The 17,995-nt window shown below is 44.3% G+C and overlaps 1 protein-coding gene across 1 annotated transcript in view; it reads right to left on the reverse strand.

Moving 5' to 3' along the window:
• Positions 1-6,172: 6,172 nt before the first annotated feature.
• AQR (aquarius intron-binding spliceosomal factor) overlaps positions 6,173-17,995 on the reverse strand; it is a 102,119-nt gene continuing 90,296 nt past the window's right edge. The window contains exons 34-35 of the mRNA XM_030559367.1: positions 17,210-17,323; positions 6,173-7,969 (exon numbers count right to left, since the gene is read on the reverse strand). Of these exons, the coding sequence (XP_030415227.1) occupies positions 7,742-7,969; positions 17,210-17,323 (342 nt within the window). The 3' untranslated portion in view covers positions 6,173-7,741. The remainder of the gene's footprint in view (positions 7,970-17,209; positions 17,324-17,995) is intronic.

Here is a 17,995-nt window from a genome sequence, read left to right on the forward strand (position 1 = left end):
CTATAGCTCTTAGGATTTTGTAAAAAGTGCTTATTTACAGTCAACCTGGGACAAAGAAAATATATTATTCAATTTCACTGTCTCTCATTCATTAGCACAAAGCTGCAAACACTAAAAGATGTTAAATCCCAAGAAATAATACTTTTTCAGAAACAAGTCACCAAGCCCTAAATTATGTGATATTTTCATACAAGAAAAAGGTCAACAGTAACTATATGCATTTTTTGGAGGAAAAATTTCAATGTATTTAAATCATGAAGGCTGTCTGCTTTGAATGGAAGGGTTCAAAAAGCCAAAGCTTTCCAACCATTCAGTAAACCATCCATTCTACCAAACTTCTGAAATTTGATCCCTTTCCCTTTCAAGAAAATGAAGCCTACATTAGAAATTTACATCAGTATACCAACCTAACCCTTGACCTAGCTACCACCTCTCAGTGACTTACGTATGTAAATGGGAGAACCTCTCCTATCGGAGTAGACAGCATCTATACTGAAGCACTTCAGCAGCACTGCTTCAGCATTTTAAGTGCAAACATACCCTAAGTTAACAGACCTTTAACTCTTCTCCCCTCCCACTCCTTACCTTGTTGTCCCACAACCCACCAGGGAGGCATGCCCCAAATGAGGATGCAGTAAAGCAATAATTCAAGCTTTTGCTATTTATACTAAACTTTCTCTGTTCCCTTCCAGTGGCAATCCCCTTCACAACTCTCCTCACCACTCGTGCATGAAGTACGACCCGCTGAGATGGTCCATCAGTTCGTTCCACACCCCCAGGAGATATGATGTCTTGAGGTGAATGGTGTGGGCTATGCTAAAGTTCCAGAGGAGGAGAGCCTCACGGCAGAGCAACAAGGAATGGGCTCCACCCTGCTTGTTTATATGAAAAACCATGACGGTTGTGTTGTCCATCAGAACTGTCACGCTGTGACCACTCAAAGTGGCATGAAAGGTCTGGTAGGCTAAATGAACCACACTGAGCTCCTTCACGTTGATATGGAGTGACCACTCTGCTCCTGACCACAAGCCCTGAGGTCCCCTAGGTGAGCACCCCAGCCGAGGTCTGATGCGTCTGTCACAAGCATCAGGTCCAGCTGTTGTGTGGCAAAGGGGATGCCTTTGCAAACCACAGTTGGGGACTGCCACCACCACAAGGAGTCTAGCACGTCCTTCAGGGCTGTCACTACCAAGTCCAGGGGGTCCCTGCCTGGGCAGTATACATGGGCAAGCCAAGCCTGCAGCATTCTGAGTTTCACTCTGGCATGCTTGACCACATGCGTGCACTACCAAGTGCAGGCTGCCATGAAGCCCAGCAGCCTCAGGTAGCATCTGGCCGTTGTATTGGGAAACTGGCACAGGGAGTTCACTGCTTGCTGGCTGGCCAGGAATTGTGATACTGGAAGGCTCGCCTTTGCCTGTACCGCATCTAGGAATGCCCCTATGAATTCCACTCTCTGTGTTGGAATGAGGGTGACCTTGGGGACTTTGATCAGGAGTCCAAGCGTGCGGAATAGTCTCGGGGCCACCTGCACGTGGGACTGAATCTCCGCTTTGGACCAGTCCACCAGGAGCCAGTCGACGAGGTATGGGTAAACTCGAATCCTCTGCCTCCATAAAAAGACTGCCACTACTGCCATGCATTTTGTGAACACTCATGGGGCCGCTGCTAGGTCAAATGGGAGAACTGAACTGGTAATGTTCCTGGTTCACAGTGAAATGCAGGAATTGGCAATGTGCTGGGTGGATGGCGATATGAAAGTACACGTCCTTCATGTCAAGGGCAGTGTACGAGTCCCCCGGATCCAGGGAAGCGATGATGATGCCCAGAGAGACCATGCGGAACCAGGCCTTGACCAGGAACTTGTTGAGCCTGTGCAGGTCTAGAATGGGTTGAAGGCCTCCTTTGGCCTTGGGAATGAGGAAGTATCAGGAGTAGAACCCTTTCCCCCTTAAGTCTTTCGGTACCATCTCTACAGCCCTCGCCTCTAGGAGCGTCCAAATGTTCTTTTCCAGGATGTGCTCATGAGAGGGGTCCCTGAAAAGGGAAGGGGAATGGGGTGGGGGTAGGCAGGGAGAACTGCAGCATGTATCTGCTTCGCACCATGCGTAACACCCAATGGTCTGACATAATGCTGGACCACGCACTGGAGAAATGGAACAGGCAGTTCAGGAAACAAGGGGATAGATCCGGTGATTGGTCTAGTACACTGTCCTTGAGCACACATTCAAAAGCCTGGTTTATGGCCTGGCTGGGATTTATGTTGGCCTTGGCTCTAGCCTGGCCTATTGGAGCTATTGTTATTACTACATCGCCTCCTGTTATCCCCACTTCACCTGTGGTGGGACTCATGCCTAGGATGAGGCTAGTAGTGACGCTGAGGAGGAGGCGGCTGCAGCTTGAAGGGCTTCCTCTGAGTCACCCAGGTGTGCATACCCAGTGACTTGAGTGTAGCCCTTAAGTCCTTGAAGCTATGTAGCTTTGCGTCCATCTGGTCTGAAAAGAGCCTAGACCCTTCGAAGGGGAGATCCTGGAGCGAGTTCTGGACCTCAGGCGGCAGACCTGACTCCTGAAGCCACACCGAGAGTTGCATGACCATGCCAGATGTGATTGTCCTGGCCGCCGCATCCAAGAACGCCTGGAGAGAGGTCTTCGCTACAGCCTTGCCTTCCTCCACCAGCTCCGTGAACTTCTGTTGGGATCCCTGCGGGAGGTTGTCCTTAAACTTCCCAACTGCTGCCCAGCAGTTGAAGTTATGCCTGTTGAGGATGACCTGTTGATTAGCAATCCTCAGCTGGAGGCCCCCTGAGGAATAGACGTTCCTGCCAAACAGGTCCAGGCACTTTGCTTCCTTGGCCTTAGGGTCTAGAGCCTGCTGCCCATGGTGCTCTCTCGTTTACCACAGAGACTACCAGGGAACATGGGCCTGGGTGGCAAAACAAGAAGTCATACCCCTTTGACAGGACAAAGTACTTGCGCTCCACACCCTCCACTGTTGGACAGCTGGAGGCTGGGCTCTGCCATATAGTCTTATAATTCGACTGTATGGTCTTAATGGGCAGAAGCGCTATTCTGGATGGACCTTCTGGGCTCAGAATGTCCACCATGGGGTCCTTCCACTCCACCATCTCCTCGGCCTGTAATCCCATGTAATGAGGAACCTTAACGCAGCAGCTCTTGGTGGGCTCTGTGGTCTATTGGCAGAGGCCCTGATACCGCTGTGCCTGCCACCGCTTCATCCAGGGATGATGAGGTTAGCAGCTGCTCAGCTTCCTCCTGGTGGTCCCCTTAGCCCCCCGCCCCCGAGGGAGGGGCTTCTGACTTGGGCCAGGACAGCTGACCTTGGAGTAGCACCAGACTTGGTGCTGGTTTCTCCGGTCTCTCACTCAGCGAAGGTGCAGGTGGTCTGGACACCGTAGCTTCCTGCACGGAGGAGCGTCGGTGCAGGGACCAGGACCGGTGCACTGAGTAGCTGGACTGAAGGGAGGTCCCTGCCACTGCTGGTAGGCCCAAGGGGTCCAGAAGGGCCAGCGTCCTGGCAGTCCCCACTTGAGTTCCACCCAGCCTGGTGCTCTCTGTTGTCCGGTGCTCCGTGAATGTAACTGTATCGGATAAATCAGCATCGGACTCCGGTGATACCGAGTGCGAAGGCCACAGTGGTGCCGTCGATCTCTGCTGGCAGGAAGTTGACAAGCGGCTTCTTGCTGATCAGGACCGGGACGGGTATTGGTGCTCCCGAGACCTGGACCAGGACCAGTGACTTCTGGAAGCCTTTGGCGATGACCACCTCACCTTCTTCTGGTGTTGGTCTCTGCAGGATGCCGGAGAGCATTGGGTCCCTTGCACTAAACCTGTATGCTGGCTCGCCTCCGGTACCGAGACTTCCCTCTGTGTCAGGGGGAACAGTCTACAGACTCAAGCACAACCAGGACCAATGCCAGGAGCAATGCTGGGATGGTGTCCTCGAACAGCGCACCATTGCCGGCTTTCCCCTCAATGGCACCCCGGACCTGGGAGGCTTCTCCCTCGTTGGGAGGGGGCTCACCGCCAACAACCCGATGAGGTCCTTCACCGTCTCAAAGGTGTCAGGCGTGGAGGGCTGATCTAATACTCCCTCGAGCCTGTCATCCTGAGTTCTCTTAGGGTTCAACTCAGTGAGACTTGTGGTGCTGGTGCCACTGGTGCCAGCACCTATCATGCTCTTCCTTGTGCCCAGGCCCTTAAATACCGCCGGTCTCCCTTGTGAGGAACATCCATGCCCTTCCTTTGGTTTAGCATTGGGTCACATCAGGGAGGATGAGCAGTGTTGGGGCCTACTTCGCTCCGAGGCCGACAGCTTGCGGTGTTTATCCGACACCGGGTCTCTTGACAACTTTGGGGCACTCCACACTGAGGAGCCTAGAGCCAGCATCAGGTGCTCTGGGCCTGATGGCTACAGCATGGCCTCCATCAACAACTGCTTCAAGCGAAAGTCTCTCTCTTTGATCTAGGTTTAAAAGCCTTGCAAATCTTACACCACTCTGTTTGGTTTGCTTCCCCCAGGGAACGTAGACAGGTGTCATGGGGGTCACTAACCAGCATGCTTGTGGCACATGGCGCAAGCCTTAAACCCCTGGGCCTGCGGCATGCCCTGCAGCCCAGGGCGGGTGCTGGAAGCCTCCAAGCACCTAATATAAGTGTCCACAACAAGGGAATGCTAATGAACTGATAGCAGCTAAGTACTCTAAAGCTAAGAGATTGCTTTTCGTATGAGAGCAAGAAGTTGTTCCAATGCTGCCATGGACAGTAAGAAGGAACAGGAGGCGGTTGGGCCAGCGAGGATATATATGCATGACACAGTGGCACCACTCAGGCAGGGGCCCCGCCAGAAGTTCCTAAGGGAAAAGTTTCTGATGCTCGTGCACGCAGTACACGCACACCTAATGTGGAATGGATGTGAACAAGCACTTGAAGAACAGGTACAAATTGCTTCACATGTACTGAGAACCCAAGACTTCTGGAGACCATGAAGAAGGGTCTTCATATATAGTACAGCTCAACACAGACTCTGTATGCATCAGAGTGTGGGGTGGGCTTTGGGGAAACCACCAGTGGGTCTGCAAATACATTCAAAAGTATCTTCTCATTCCTTTTTCTAAACCTTCTCCGGTTGCTGTAGGCATTCCATCAGGCTCTGTGCTCTTATTGCTACTGAGATAGTTCCTGACTCCATATTGTGGCCAACTTACTTTTATTATATTCTCTGCTTTGCATTACTCTGCTTTATTATATTCAGCAGTAATGCAAGGAACCTAGAGGCTTGTATACTGTAAGACATTGGCTTCAGCAGTTAGCATGAGGCTTGAAGCCTATGAACTTTGGCATAGATAAACTTAGGTAACCCATAAGTTTTGGGGAACAGGAAGTAGAATGTAATGGAGAATTCTGACTACAACACCAGCCAACCATAGAAACATGAGCTAATACCAGCTTCTGGAAAGTTCTGGACAGAACATCTGACCACAAGAGTGCCAGGGCAACAAATTAACATATATGATAATTGCATGAAATCAAATATATTAACCTATTAAAAAAGGACACCTTAACATTGGTAAGGGGAGTAAATACAAATAAGGAAGAGGGGGAAATCTCCTACTGAATATGCATTAAACATGGTGACAGCATAACATATTATAAAAGCAGCATCCCAGGGCAGTAGGAGAGGGAGATGTAGGCCCTTGGGAGGTGCCAGAATGATAATCACTGGTGAAGATGAGGAAGGTGAGAAAGATGATGGGTAACATTTCAGGTTGTTCAGCAAGGGATGGTGACAGTATGGATGTTCAGATGCACTTTCTGTATTATCTCTATCTACCTTATTGAGTTAGAGTGTTTGTGACTTTGCTAAATGTATTAATAAATTATTTGTAAATATAAGCATTCCTATAGTGTGAATGTTGCACCTGTGCACATCTGGGTTCCCAACTATATAATAATTTTAATAATATTGGGCCTGATCTTGGGACCTGTCAACCCTCAAAGTGATAACTGCAAATGCTTATTCATAATCTATAGATCAGGCTACCTATTTTAGAAAAAATAAATAAATCAATTTCCCCCCCTTCAGTTGCTTCATTACTTATGTACAAATATCACATGCTCCTCCTCCAATCCTTTTTTTTTTTTTTTTTTTAAAGAACCAAGATAGATGATTGTCAAACACTCAAATATTTATAGAAAATAGGTTGGGAAGCAAAGACGACCCTCAGCTGAGCTGGTCACATGTTGCCCGAAGGCCTTGTACTATTCATCCCTGATTAAACGTATGCACGTTAGTTTATAAAACTGTATCACCCATATATTTAACTCTGCACCATTCACCCCTCCACTAGCAGATAATTTAAAAAGAAGCTGTGCATTTTTTTCTCTCTGTTAAAAAGTGATGGATGGTTCTTCTCAAGTGATTCATTTGTTGATTTGGCAGAGTTCAGAAAACAAATGCAGCAGCTCACAAAAAGGCTGGAGTACCAAAACTAGATATTGCGATGTGCAATAGTGGAGACATGCGAAGGGAGATTGATTTTAATGAAGATGATGGGGGGAGGGTTATCATACATCATGTTGGCGGTGTGTGTGGGGAGGGCAAGTTTTGCTTCTAATTGTTTTTCTTCACATTTGAGTCTCATTTTACTATAAAGATATTTAGGAAACTTGAATGTTTTAATTCATTAGTATGAATAATTTTGTCTAAACTTTGTGAGGAAATCCTGCTGGCCATTTCACAACCAAATTATCTTTCATTTGCCAGCAAAGAATATGAAGGATGATCCTATGGCTACTGCTTTGTTTGCAAATCTACTGGGAAAGAACTGTGTGTTTAATTGAATCTATTGCCAAGTTGGCAGATGCTGAATCAGCGAAAAACCTTTTACTCCCTAGGAACTTATGAAGGATGTGTGTTTGGAAGTTACCCCAGAAAATCCACTCAAGCACTGTCTCACTACATGTTTGATGTTCTGCAGACCCAGTTCCTGTGTGTGGAAAATGACCTTCACCTTTATTCGATGTTACTTTATCATGGGCAATTACTGTCTCTCAAAATAAAAATGAATAAGTTTTTTTATTGCCTATGCTGACATACTAAGAATAGCAGCAGAAGACAGTAATGAAAAGAGCACAGCTAGCACATGATCTTATGCTGCTCTCAGAGGCCCGTGTTCAGCAAAGCACTTAAGCAGTATTTAACTCCCACTGAAGTCAGTGGGAATACTCACGGGTCTAACATTAGGCACATGCGTAAGTATCTCACTGAATTAGGGCCCATACCAACATCTCTGCAGAGGCAGTTTGGTTCCGAACCTCTCCACTGTCCACTTTATATATCAGTGTTAGGGAAAGCGAATGTGAAGTGGGCCTGAAGATAATTACTTAAAAATCACTAGAAGTTTGATGGTTCCATCAATGAACATATTAAAAATGTCTACTTTTTCTATCCAAAATATTGAAAACAAGTATAAAATATTTTTTACTAAATGAAAGAAAATCACCAGCCACTTCACATGAAAACTACAAAGTATTGATACTGATAAGAATTCAGTACCCATTAATATTTACCACTATATACCAATCATTAAATTTGTCCACTGAAATATTCAGTGAAAAATATGCAGAACAGGTCACATTACACAGCCAGCTATTACTAAGTTCCAACTTATTTTGGCTCTGTCACCATCTCCAGTCCAAAACATACTTAGAGTAAAGATCACTTTTCAGTCTCAGTCTCAGCTTCACTGTCTTCACTATCACTGTCTCTTCCTGGATGCTCAGGCATTTTCCGATGCTCTCCCTCTTCCTTTACCATCTCTCCCTCTTCCTTCACCATTGTCTCTTCACTCTTCACTGGTGTGCTTTTGGTTTCAACTTCTGCTTCTGCTTCCTGAGTTTGAACTGTTTCACTTTCTTCAACCAAGGCTGGTGGGGGCAATAAATCCTGATAATATAAGAGGAAGCTTATTCAATACACAAACATAACTTCAGGTTTTATGAAAAGATTTGTATACTAATTTCTGTTTTAGCTCTACTTGCTCACCTTAGATCTAAAACCTAAATACCTTTAACCATTTATGCATAAGTGACTTTATGACTTTAGTGATTAGTGTTTCTCCCTTACATTCACAAGTATTTACTGTTTCTGAACGTTAGGAAACCATTAATGCAACTCCTATCGAGATATGAATGAAAATGTATTTAGCATATATTCATGTCTTACCAGTTCATGCTTTCCAGATTAACTAAATCCTATAAAAGAAGGGGGGAAATTCGCCCCTAGTAAATTGGAGGTGGTGGAATTCACTCAAACACCCAGATAAGGATAAAAGGGGTAAAAAAAACAAAAAAAACAAACAAGGGTGATGTTATGGAGGGGTCTACTTAGACCACCTAAGTAGGAAGAAGAGATGGATTACACATTTTTTAAACAACAAAATCATCCAAAACACAGGACTTGGTGGTGATGGAGGACTTCAACTACCCAGACATCTGTTGGGGAAACAATACCGCAGGGCACAGATTATCCAGCAAGTTTCTGGAATACACTAGAGACAACTTTTTATTACAGAAGGTGGACAAAGCAACTAGGGGAGAAGCTATTCGGGATTTGATTCTGACAAACAGGAAGGAACTAACTGAGAATCTGAAGGTGAAAGCCACCTTGGGTGAAAGTAATCATGAAATGACAGAGTTCATGATTCTAAGGAATGGTAGGAGAGAAAACAGAAGAATACAGACAATGGACTTCAAGAAGGCAAACGTCAAACTCAGAGAGTTGGTAGGTAAGATCCCATGGGAAGCAAGTCTAAGGGAAGGAACAGTTCAAGAGAGTTAGCAGTTTTTTAAAGAGACATTATTAAGGGCACAAGAGTAAACTATATCAACACATAGAAACGATAGAAACTATGGTAGGAAGCCACTCTGGATTAAACAGGAGATCTTAAGTGACCTGAAACTCAAAAGAAGTGGAAACTAAGTCAAACTACAAAGGATGAATATACAAAAACAACACAAGCATGTAGGGACAAAATTAGGAAGGAAAAGGAACAAAAAGAGGTTAAACTAGCTAAGGATATAAAAGGTAACAAGAAAGCATTTTACAAATATATGAGAAAAAAGAGGATGCCCAAGGACAGGGTAGGCCCATTACTAAATGAAGAAGGAAAGACAATGACAGAAAATGTTGTGATGGCCAAAGTCTTAAATGCACTTTTTTGCTTCAGTTTTCACCAAAAATGTTAGCAGTAATTGGACGACTAACATAGTGAACATCATTGTAAATGGGGTAGGTTTGAGGCTAAAATAGAAAAAAGAACAAGTTAATAATTACTTAGATGTCTTCTAGTCAGCAGGGCCTGATGAAATATCCTAGAATACTTAAGGAACTGTCTGAAGAGATTCCTGAGCCACTAGTGATTATCTTTGAGAACTTGTAGAGGATGAGAGATACACCAGAGGACAGGAAAAGAGCCAATATAGTATCTATCTATAAACAGGAGAAAAAGTACTCCTGAGGGAATTGTGCCCAAAACCAAACATTCTGTGCACAATATTTTAAAATTCTGCATATTTTATTTGTCAATAAATAAACGTGGAGGCTCCAGCATGGCAGTGGGGAGCAGAGGCCACTGGCGCACGGAGGTGGAAGATCACCCTGTAGCCTCCCCCATCTTCTCCCCTACCCTCAGGACAAGGACTGGGCGGTGAGGCTGCACCTGACTCCTGACAGTGCAAGGGCTCAGCCTGCCCCAGATACACCCCAGGGCCCTGCATTTCTGCACCAGAAGCACCAAGATAGCGAGGAAGAAGGACAGAGTCCTGCATGCATGCCCAGCCCCTTATACAGGTGTGGGGCAGGCAGGTTCAGCTGGGCTGAATCCAAGTGTGGAGTGGCTAAGTGTTGGGGGATCCAGGTGTGTGGTTAGAGGATTCTGTGTGGGGCAATTTAAGTGTGGGCGGCTTGGTGGGGGACATCTGGGTGTGTGTGGGGGAATCTGGATGCACAGGGGCTCACTGGAAGTTTCTAGGAGCAGGATGATTGGGACTCTGCAGGGGGGTCCAAGTGAAGATAGTTGGGACTCAGCAGGGGAATGTGTGTGGGGGGATTGGGGTTCAGCAGAAGGGTCTGGGTATGGGGGGTTCGGGCTCCTTGGGATGGGGGTTTGAGTGGGGCAGCTCAGCGGGGGGTGGTCTGGATGCAGAAGAAAGGGGCTTAGTGCGAGTTTGGATCCGGGAGGGGGAGGGAGGGTGAAGCCTGGCAGAGCGTCTGGGTGCAGGGGAGGGTGGGGCTTGGCATGGTGAGGTTTGGGTGTGGGGGTTCTGAGTGTGGGTCAGTGAGGCTCACTGGGGGTGGTCTGGGTATGGGAGAGTCTCAATGCAGAGGGGTTGGGTGGACAGGGGAGCAGTTTCCCATACAATTACCCCTTCCCCATTGCTCCTCAGCCACAGGAAACAGAAAATAGGGGGAGGAGAGGTGTGCGGAGCTTCTTGCAGCTGGGGGAGGTTTCTGGGGGTGGGTCTGCCTCGGCCCTGGCCACTCCTTACAGGGGAAGAAGAAATCCCATTCCCCCACCCCACCCCCAGCAGATCTGGCACTAGCTGTGAAACTAGCTGGGAAACCCAGGGAATTATAGACCCATCATTTTAACTTTGGCACCCAGAAAGATAATGCAGCAAAGAATCAAACTATCAATTTTTAAGCACCTAGAAGAAAATAAGGTGACAGGTAACAATTAACATGGATTTGTCAAGAACAAATCATATCAAGCCAACCTAATATCTTTCTTTTACAGGGCAACAAGCCTTGTGTATGGAGGGGAAAATCAGTAGATGTCATATTTCTCTACTGTAGTAAGGCTTTTGATAATGTCTGACATAACATTCTCACAAACAAACTAGAGAAATATAGTCTAGAAGAACCTATTATAAGATGGGTGCACCACAGGTTGGAAGATTGTATTCAGAGTAGTTATCAATGGTTCATAAATGAGTTGCAAGGGCATATCAGGTGGCTCCCATGGAGATCTGTCCTGGGTCCAGTTCTATTCAGTATCTTCATAAATGACTTGGATAGAGTACACTTGTAAAGTTTGCTGATGATACCAAGGTAGAAGGGATTGCAAGGACAATTCTGGAGGACAAGATTAGAATTCAAAATGATCTTGACAAACTGGAGATATGGTCCGAAATAAATGAATGAAATTCAACAATGACAAATGCAAAATACCCCACTTAAGGAATAAAGAAGTACACAAAACACAAAATGGAAAATGACTGCCTAAAAAGGAATACTGCAGAAAAGGATCTCAGAGTTATAGTGGATCATAACCTAAATATAAGCCAACAATGTAATATTGTCACAAAAAGAGAAAACATTCTGTGATGTATTAGCAGGAGTGTTGTAAGCAAGATACACTTCCAATTTACTCAGCACTGAGAAGGCCTTAACTGGATTACTGCATCCAGTTCTGGGCACCACACTTCAGGAAAGATGTGGACAATCTGGAGAAAGTCCAGAGAAGAGCAACAAAAATGATTCAAGGCCCAGAAAACTTGACCTATGAGGAAAGATTGAAAAAAAAATGGGTTTGTTTAGTCTACAGAAGAGAAAGCTGAGGGGGGAAGACACAATAAGCCTTCAAGTACGTAAAAGGTTGTTAAAAGGGGGGATGGTGATAAATTGTTCCCCATAACCACTGAGGACAGGACAAGAAGTTAGATTTAGGTTAGACATTAGGAAAAAACTTGCTAACTGTCAGGATAGTTAAGCATTGGAACAAATTACCTAGGGAAGTTGTGGAATCTCCATCATTGGAGGTTTTTAAGAGTAAGTCAGACAAACACCTGCCAGGGATGGTCTAGATAATACTTAGTCCTGCCTCAGTGCAGTGTACTGGACTAGATGACATATTGAGGCCCCTTTCAGTCCTACATTTCTATGACTCTATAGAAGATCACTGGGCTGCACTATGCCTTCTTCCTACTCCACCTATGGCTTGAAACGGGAAGCGCAGCCCCTTCACAAACCTTTGTGTAGATATTTACAACCACTGGGTATTCTTGAGACCTGATCCAGAGCTCCTTTTCCAGGTCTGTCTTCAACAACTCTCTATACCAACCTATTTGTAGCTAGCACGATGCCCCTTCCAAGGAAACACTATCACGTAGATTAAAAGGTGTGGAACGCCTTGTACAGGCTCTCTACACTTGTGTAAATTTTATCCAAAGCAAAGCACTTAGAACACAAAATCTGAGTAGCTGATAAAGCAATCCTTAGATAGCCCATATTCCATCACAGCAATATTGTGAAGATTATTTAATATATGCAAAGTGTTTTTGTCCTCAGGTGGGATGGCACTATGTAAGTATAAAGCATTAAGAGCAGTAGTATTAACAGCATTATGGATACCTGGCAGAGAAGACTGAAGATACAATCAGCTGAAAAAGATTGCTAGTGCTGGGCACAACTCCAGGTTGAGGAGAGATGTGAATGTATGATTCAGCTGTATGATGGATACTTTTTGGTAATACTGAGATTAGTTTTAATGAACCCAATGTTCAGACAAAGGGAATTTTCCTTCACACTATAAATTATGTATTTAATTACAGTGAAATCTTATCTACAATCAGCTGACATTGCTATTACATGTATATGACAACTCTGGAGAGATTAATATAGCTGTTATTATGGCTAATTATAGAGGTCGAGAAATAATCTTATGAACTTTGAAAATAACATATGGGTCTTTATAATGTATGGTGAATACCAATTATAGACATGTGAAAAAAAAGACAAATTTCTCAAACTGAGATTCTTTTATCCTTACTAAAGATATGCTTCCCGACGGCAGATGTAAACTGGGACTTCTATGATGCAGCTGGTCCCATTTTGCCTCCTGTGTGATTACTGCCTCTTTCTTTTTTGTAAGAATGGATTAATATAAAATAAAAAATAACTTCTTATACTAAAATAGATTATGGAAAACACATTACAATGCTTTCTAATATCTGCATATTTGTTTTTTTCAATTTCTGGCTCCATTTTTTCCTGCAGGGAGAGCATGACTCACTGTCACAGTAGGGAACAAGTAGCTGCACAGCTAGTGTTAGCTATTGATGAGTTAGTTTTGAGATGCTAGCAATGGTACAGTAACTCCTCACTTAATGTCCTAGTTATGTTCTTGAAAATTGCAACTTTAAGCGAAATGATGTTAAGCGAATTCAATTTCCCCATAAGAATTAATGTAAACAGAGGGATTAAGTTCCAGGAAAAAAAATTTCCACCAGACAAAAGACATTATACATATGTACAGTGTAAGTTTTAAATAATTTTAAACAATTTAATACTGTGCTCACCAGTACAGCAGTAGTAGTTTTCCAAAGGGGTTGGGGGTTTGCTCACTCCTCGGGAGGAGCGCCAGGCAGGTGGAGCGGGGCAAGCCCCCGCACCCCGCCGTGGTCTCCAGCAGGAGCACCGGGCGGAATGGGGCAAGCCCCTGTGCCCTGATCTGGTCCCCAGCAGGAGCGCCAGGCAGGCAGAGCAGAGGGAGTCAAACAACATTATAAGGGAACATTGCAGGACTTTAGAGTATGTTCCCTAATAGATCAGCAACCTAATAGTGAAACAACATTAACCGGGAGGAAGTTAAGTGAGGAGTTACTGTAGTGAGACGCTAGCAAAATTATGAATGTATCTGTAAGTTCTTTTACATTCTCATGTGCAAAGAGCTATGCAAGTGCAAAATATCATCATTAGTGCCTGATGCCACACACAACTGTTTCTCGCATATAGAACTAAATGATTATTTTTATTATTTCAACTGCTGTAGCAGCTAAGGACCTTAATCAACAATCAAGGCCCCACTATACAAATCACCACAAAAAGACAATTCCTGCCCCAGAAAGCTTACAGACTACAATTTAGACAATAAGAAGCAGGTGAATAAACTGACAAATGAGGAGGGAAGGGATAAGAAGGGGGAATGAGGCAGACATATGTGTTTGAACAAATTAGTGCCCATTGATGATTGCTGTGTTGGCTGCTAATCAATACTTGGACCCTTCTGCCTAATTAACTGCTAGCAAACCTTATCCCTGACTCTTTTCATAAATGCTGAACCATCTCTCTATCCACCATATGGAACTCCAGAACCACATCATCACCACCACATAGCAAGAGAAAGACAGACACACTTTCATAGGTTTTGGGTAGTTGTGGAGATAGCCAGACAACTGGCTGTGGAGGGAAAGAGAGGAGTGGGCTGGTTTGCCTCAGGTGAGAGTGGTGGTATTAGAAGAGAAGAAATAACTAGGGGACAAACTCCATACCACATGATGTGTATATTCTATTTTCCTTTAAAAATGAAGATTATTATTGTTTCAACTGTTTCTTTTTAAAAATAGTGCCCACACACTGTATTATGAGTGAGTCTTCCACTGAGTTTGATGGATTAGCTTGTCACTTACTGTGGATTCTGGGATGAGACCAAAGTCCAATTTCAGACTTGAAGCCCCATCTGCAAGTGCCACAGGTGAAGACAATTGTAGATGAACATGTGCTACTTTTAACTTTACAGATTTCACTTCTCTCCTTGATTGCAGCAATCAGCAAGATCTTAACATTTTTCAGTCTGAGGTGGCGGAGCAAATGCTATTGGACTTTGTCGTGACCTAAGGGTTCCCTGGTCAACATTGATAGACAGGCCTTGAGAAAGTCTTTGTAATGTTTTCTTGGTCTGCCCCTAAAATGAGTTCCAGTCTGCCATTCTCTGTAAAAGATCATCTTCAGTATTCTACTGTCAGATATATGGACCATGTGATTGCACCACCTTAGCTGCGCTCTCATAAAAGCTTCAATGCCCGTGATGTTACGGCACTCAAGGATTTCAGTGGTTTGAACTAAATCTTGAACCAAATCTTGCAATATCCACTGTAGACTTCATAGGTGGGATTGATCCAAGTGATTTATGTGGCGTTGATAGTCCACATATCACAGCCATAGAGGAATCTGGTGATGATGATGGCACAGCAAACATCAATTTTTGTTTGCAGTCTGGCACCGTGTTCATTCCAAAGATGACACTAAAGTTTTACATAGGCATTGCTGGCTGTCCCAATGTACTTTCTAATGTTGTTGTCAAATCATTCTATTTGGTGACGCTACACTGCCTAGGCAGCAAAATCTGTCAATGACCTTGAATGATACATCATTGATAGACATCTGTCTTTCCTTTTGTAAAGGTGAATAATGTTGGAATCTGTAAGTTTCTGTGGCAGTCTCCCGTTCCTAAAACCTTAAGTAGAGGCCAGTGATGTTCCTGATGAGCTCGTGGTCTCCATATTTGAAGATTTCCACAGGAATACCAGCTGGATTCACTGCTATTTACTACCTGCTTGACAACTTTCCATATTTCATGTATGTTAGGTGAAACTGAGAGTTGGTCTTGAACTGAAAGTTCTTTAAGATCATCAAGTGCTGATGCTGATTGTTATGTATGGGCAGTTCAGAACCTTATTAAAAGTGTTCAGCCATCTCTTCAGAATTTGACCACAGTAATTTTGCAGCAGAGACTCATCTGCATTTCACATAGGGGTGATACCATTACACTGCAGGCCATACGCAATCTTCAGCTCATAAAAAACAAAAACAAAAACATATTTGGAGTCTTTTTAGTCCTACTGCTGATTGAAACTGTTCGGCTTGCATTTTCCACCGACTGTTCTTCATATGGGGAAGCTTAGCTTGCATGTTATACTTTAAGTAGCTCATTAACTATACAATACATTGTTGTACACTTTCTCCCACATACCTAGGGCAAAATTTGTTTTAAAAAAATAACACTTGTATGAAGAGAGGTCACTGCTCAGAAATGTTAAACTTCTTTAGTCCACCAATGGTAACTAACTTCCAGCTGTTACACCCCAGTGACTGCCGCATTGATACTCTTGTACTTGAAGACACCCGAATAATATATCAGTGTTGGTTTTGTGTGTTGGTTTTTTTTTTTTAAATATAGAAACGGTTCTTGCTCTTTCCTCCAAATAACTCTTGCCAGCAACAAAATTAGATTCCTTACCACCATTTTGTTTCTATCCATCGCACTCATATATTTTTTAAATCAAAGGGAGTTTCGAGCGCTTATGTTGCAGGAAGCATTTTTAAATTAAAAAAAGGAATCGCTTTCTCCCTGCCTCACTGATTTAAAAAGCTACAGGGACTATGGAAACCAATGTAAGATACATCAAATTTTAGCCTACTCATCTGTGACAAAGTGGGGTGTTTTCTTGGGTTTTTCTGTGTGTTCCAGTGGTTTTCATGCAGAGGGAGTGAGACTCTGTGTCCCTGGGTGTTACTGGTTTAACGAGGTGAGGGGAGAGGGAGTTTGTTGTTACAGAGGACTGGAAAGGGAACTTGGGACCCCAGCCGATGGCCTGCAGGATGGATACTCCAGCGACTGGTGACCCGAAAATATAGCTCAGGAGTTACAGCCGGTTTGGGCAGTGGAAGGACAATGGGCTGCGGAGAAAAGACCCCATGACCTAACCAGCCAGTTCCAGCCAGAGGGGGCTAGAGGAGGGCTGAGGCGGCCCAGGCCACCCTGTTTATGATCCTGTTTACCTGGAAAGAAAACAATGGGACAGAGACTGGGCTTGGGGCTGGGGATATCGGATGCCCAGCCGGGAAGCAGGGGGGCTCTGGGATGGAGAGGGCAGGCAGGTAGAGCCCACCGGGATGCAGGGAGACTGTGATATGCTGTGCTGAGGGAGGCCAGGCCTGAGGCCCTGAGAGTTTCCTCTGCTGTGTTCAACTTTCAATAAACCCTCCTGTTTTACGCTGGCTGAGAGTTGCTCAAGTCTAGAGAACAGGGTTGCATCAACCCCTTCAGGTGTGGAGGCCAGAGTGAGTGGACTCCCTGAGGGGGCCCACGGCGAGAAACAGGTGTGCTAAGGCTCAAAGAGGTGCGGTTGTGGAAGGTGGAGGGGCCTAACCCCGAAAAAGAGTGGACCCCCGGGAAGGGCTGTATCACTGAAAGGGGCACCCTCCCACGGACCGCCCGTGGCCACGAGTGGGCACAATCTGTGAGTCCGTGACACCATCTCAAAAGCATTCCCTGAATCAGTTATTTTCTACAGTGAATTACATTTTAGATGCATGCTTTCCAAAATTTATAAGCCTGCTTACCTGTCTGTAGTGGCGTGTACTCTGTATCACGTGCATATACATGTTGTACACGAAGTTAGCCATCTGAGGCATGTTCTTTATAACATGTACTTGATGGGAAGGCCTTTCTCCATTCTAGGGGAAAAATAAGAACAGTTAATTTCAGTATATAGAACCACCACAATGGATCTTCAGAAAGCTGCTTTTCCCATGTTAGGAAAGAAATGCAAAAGAACAAAAGTGAAATTAAATGTATTTTAAATAAGACTGTATGGAGGGAAGGGCACTAGGTTCTTGTCTAGATATGCAGATCCTATAAATGGAATGGAAGGTTATCTATCTATGTATACATCGAGAGAAAGACATCTGATCTGGAAAACTTGCAAAGGCATAGGAAAAAAAATTGCTAGTAGTCTCCTTAGAAACACCTTTCTTTTTTTACATGCGCATATTGCTATGAGGGCTGAAAGTCCCATCGCTATGCAGCATCATCTGTTTCATTTAAATTTATGGTAACAACATTAACCTAAGGGTTTGGAATATTAACCTCTTGATTCCAAGATACCAGAGTGGCCACTTCCAAAAGGAGGAACAAATACTATTATAAACAGTGGAATTTTAGACTGTGCTTCTAGATTATATTTGTAACTTTTATCCTATCATTCCAGGAAAACACATCTATTGGATTCTAGACATCTCAATTCAATATATGTGACACAATCACACAAAAAGAATTCAAGGTAAAAGACAGCGATAATTAATACATTAAACAGTACTTCTCAATATGTTGCGTCAAATATTAAATTT

The sequence above is a fragment of the Gopherus evgoodei genome, chromosome 4, assembly GCF_007399415.2.
Source record: "Gopherus evgoodei ecotype Sinaloan lineage chromosome 4, rGopEvg1_v1.p, whole genome shotgun sequence".
Lineage (NCBI taxonomy): Eukaryota > Metazoa > Chordata > Testudines > Testudinidae > Gopherus > Gopherus evgoodei.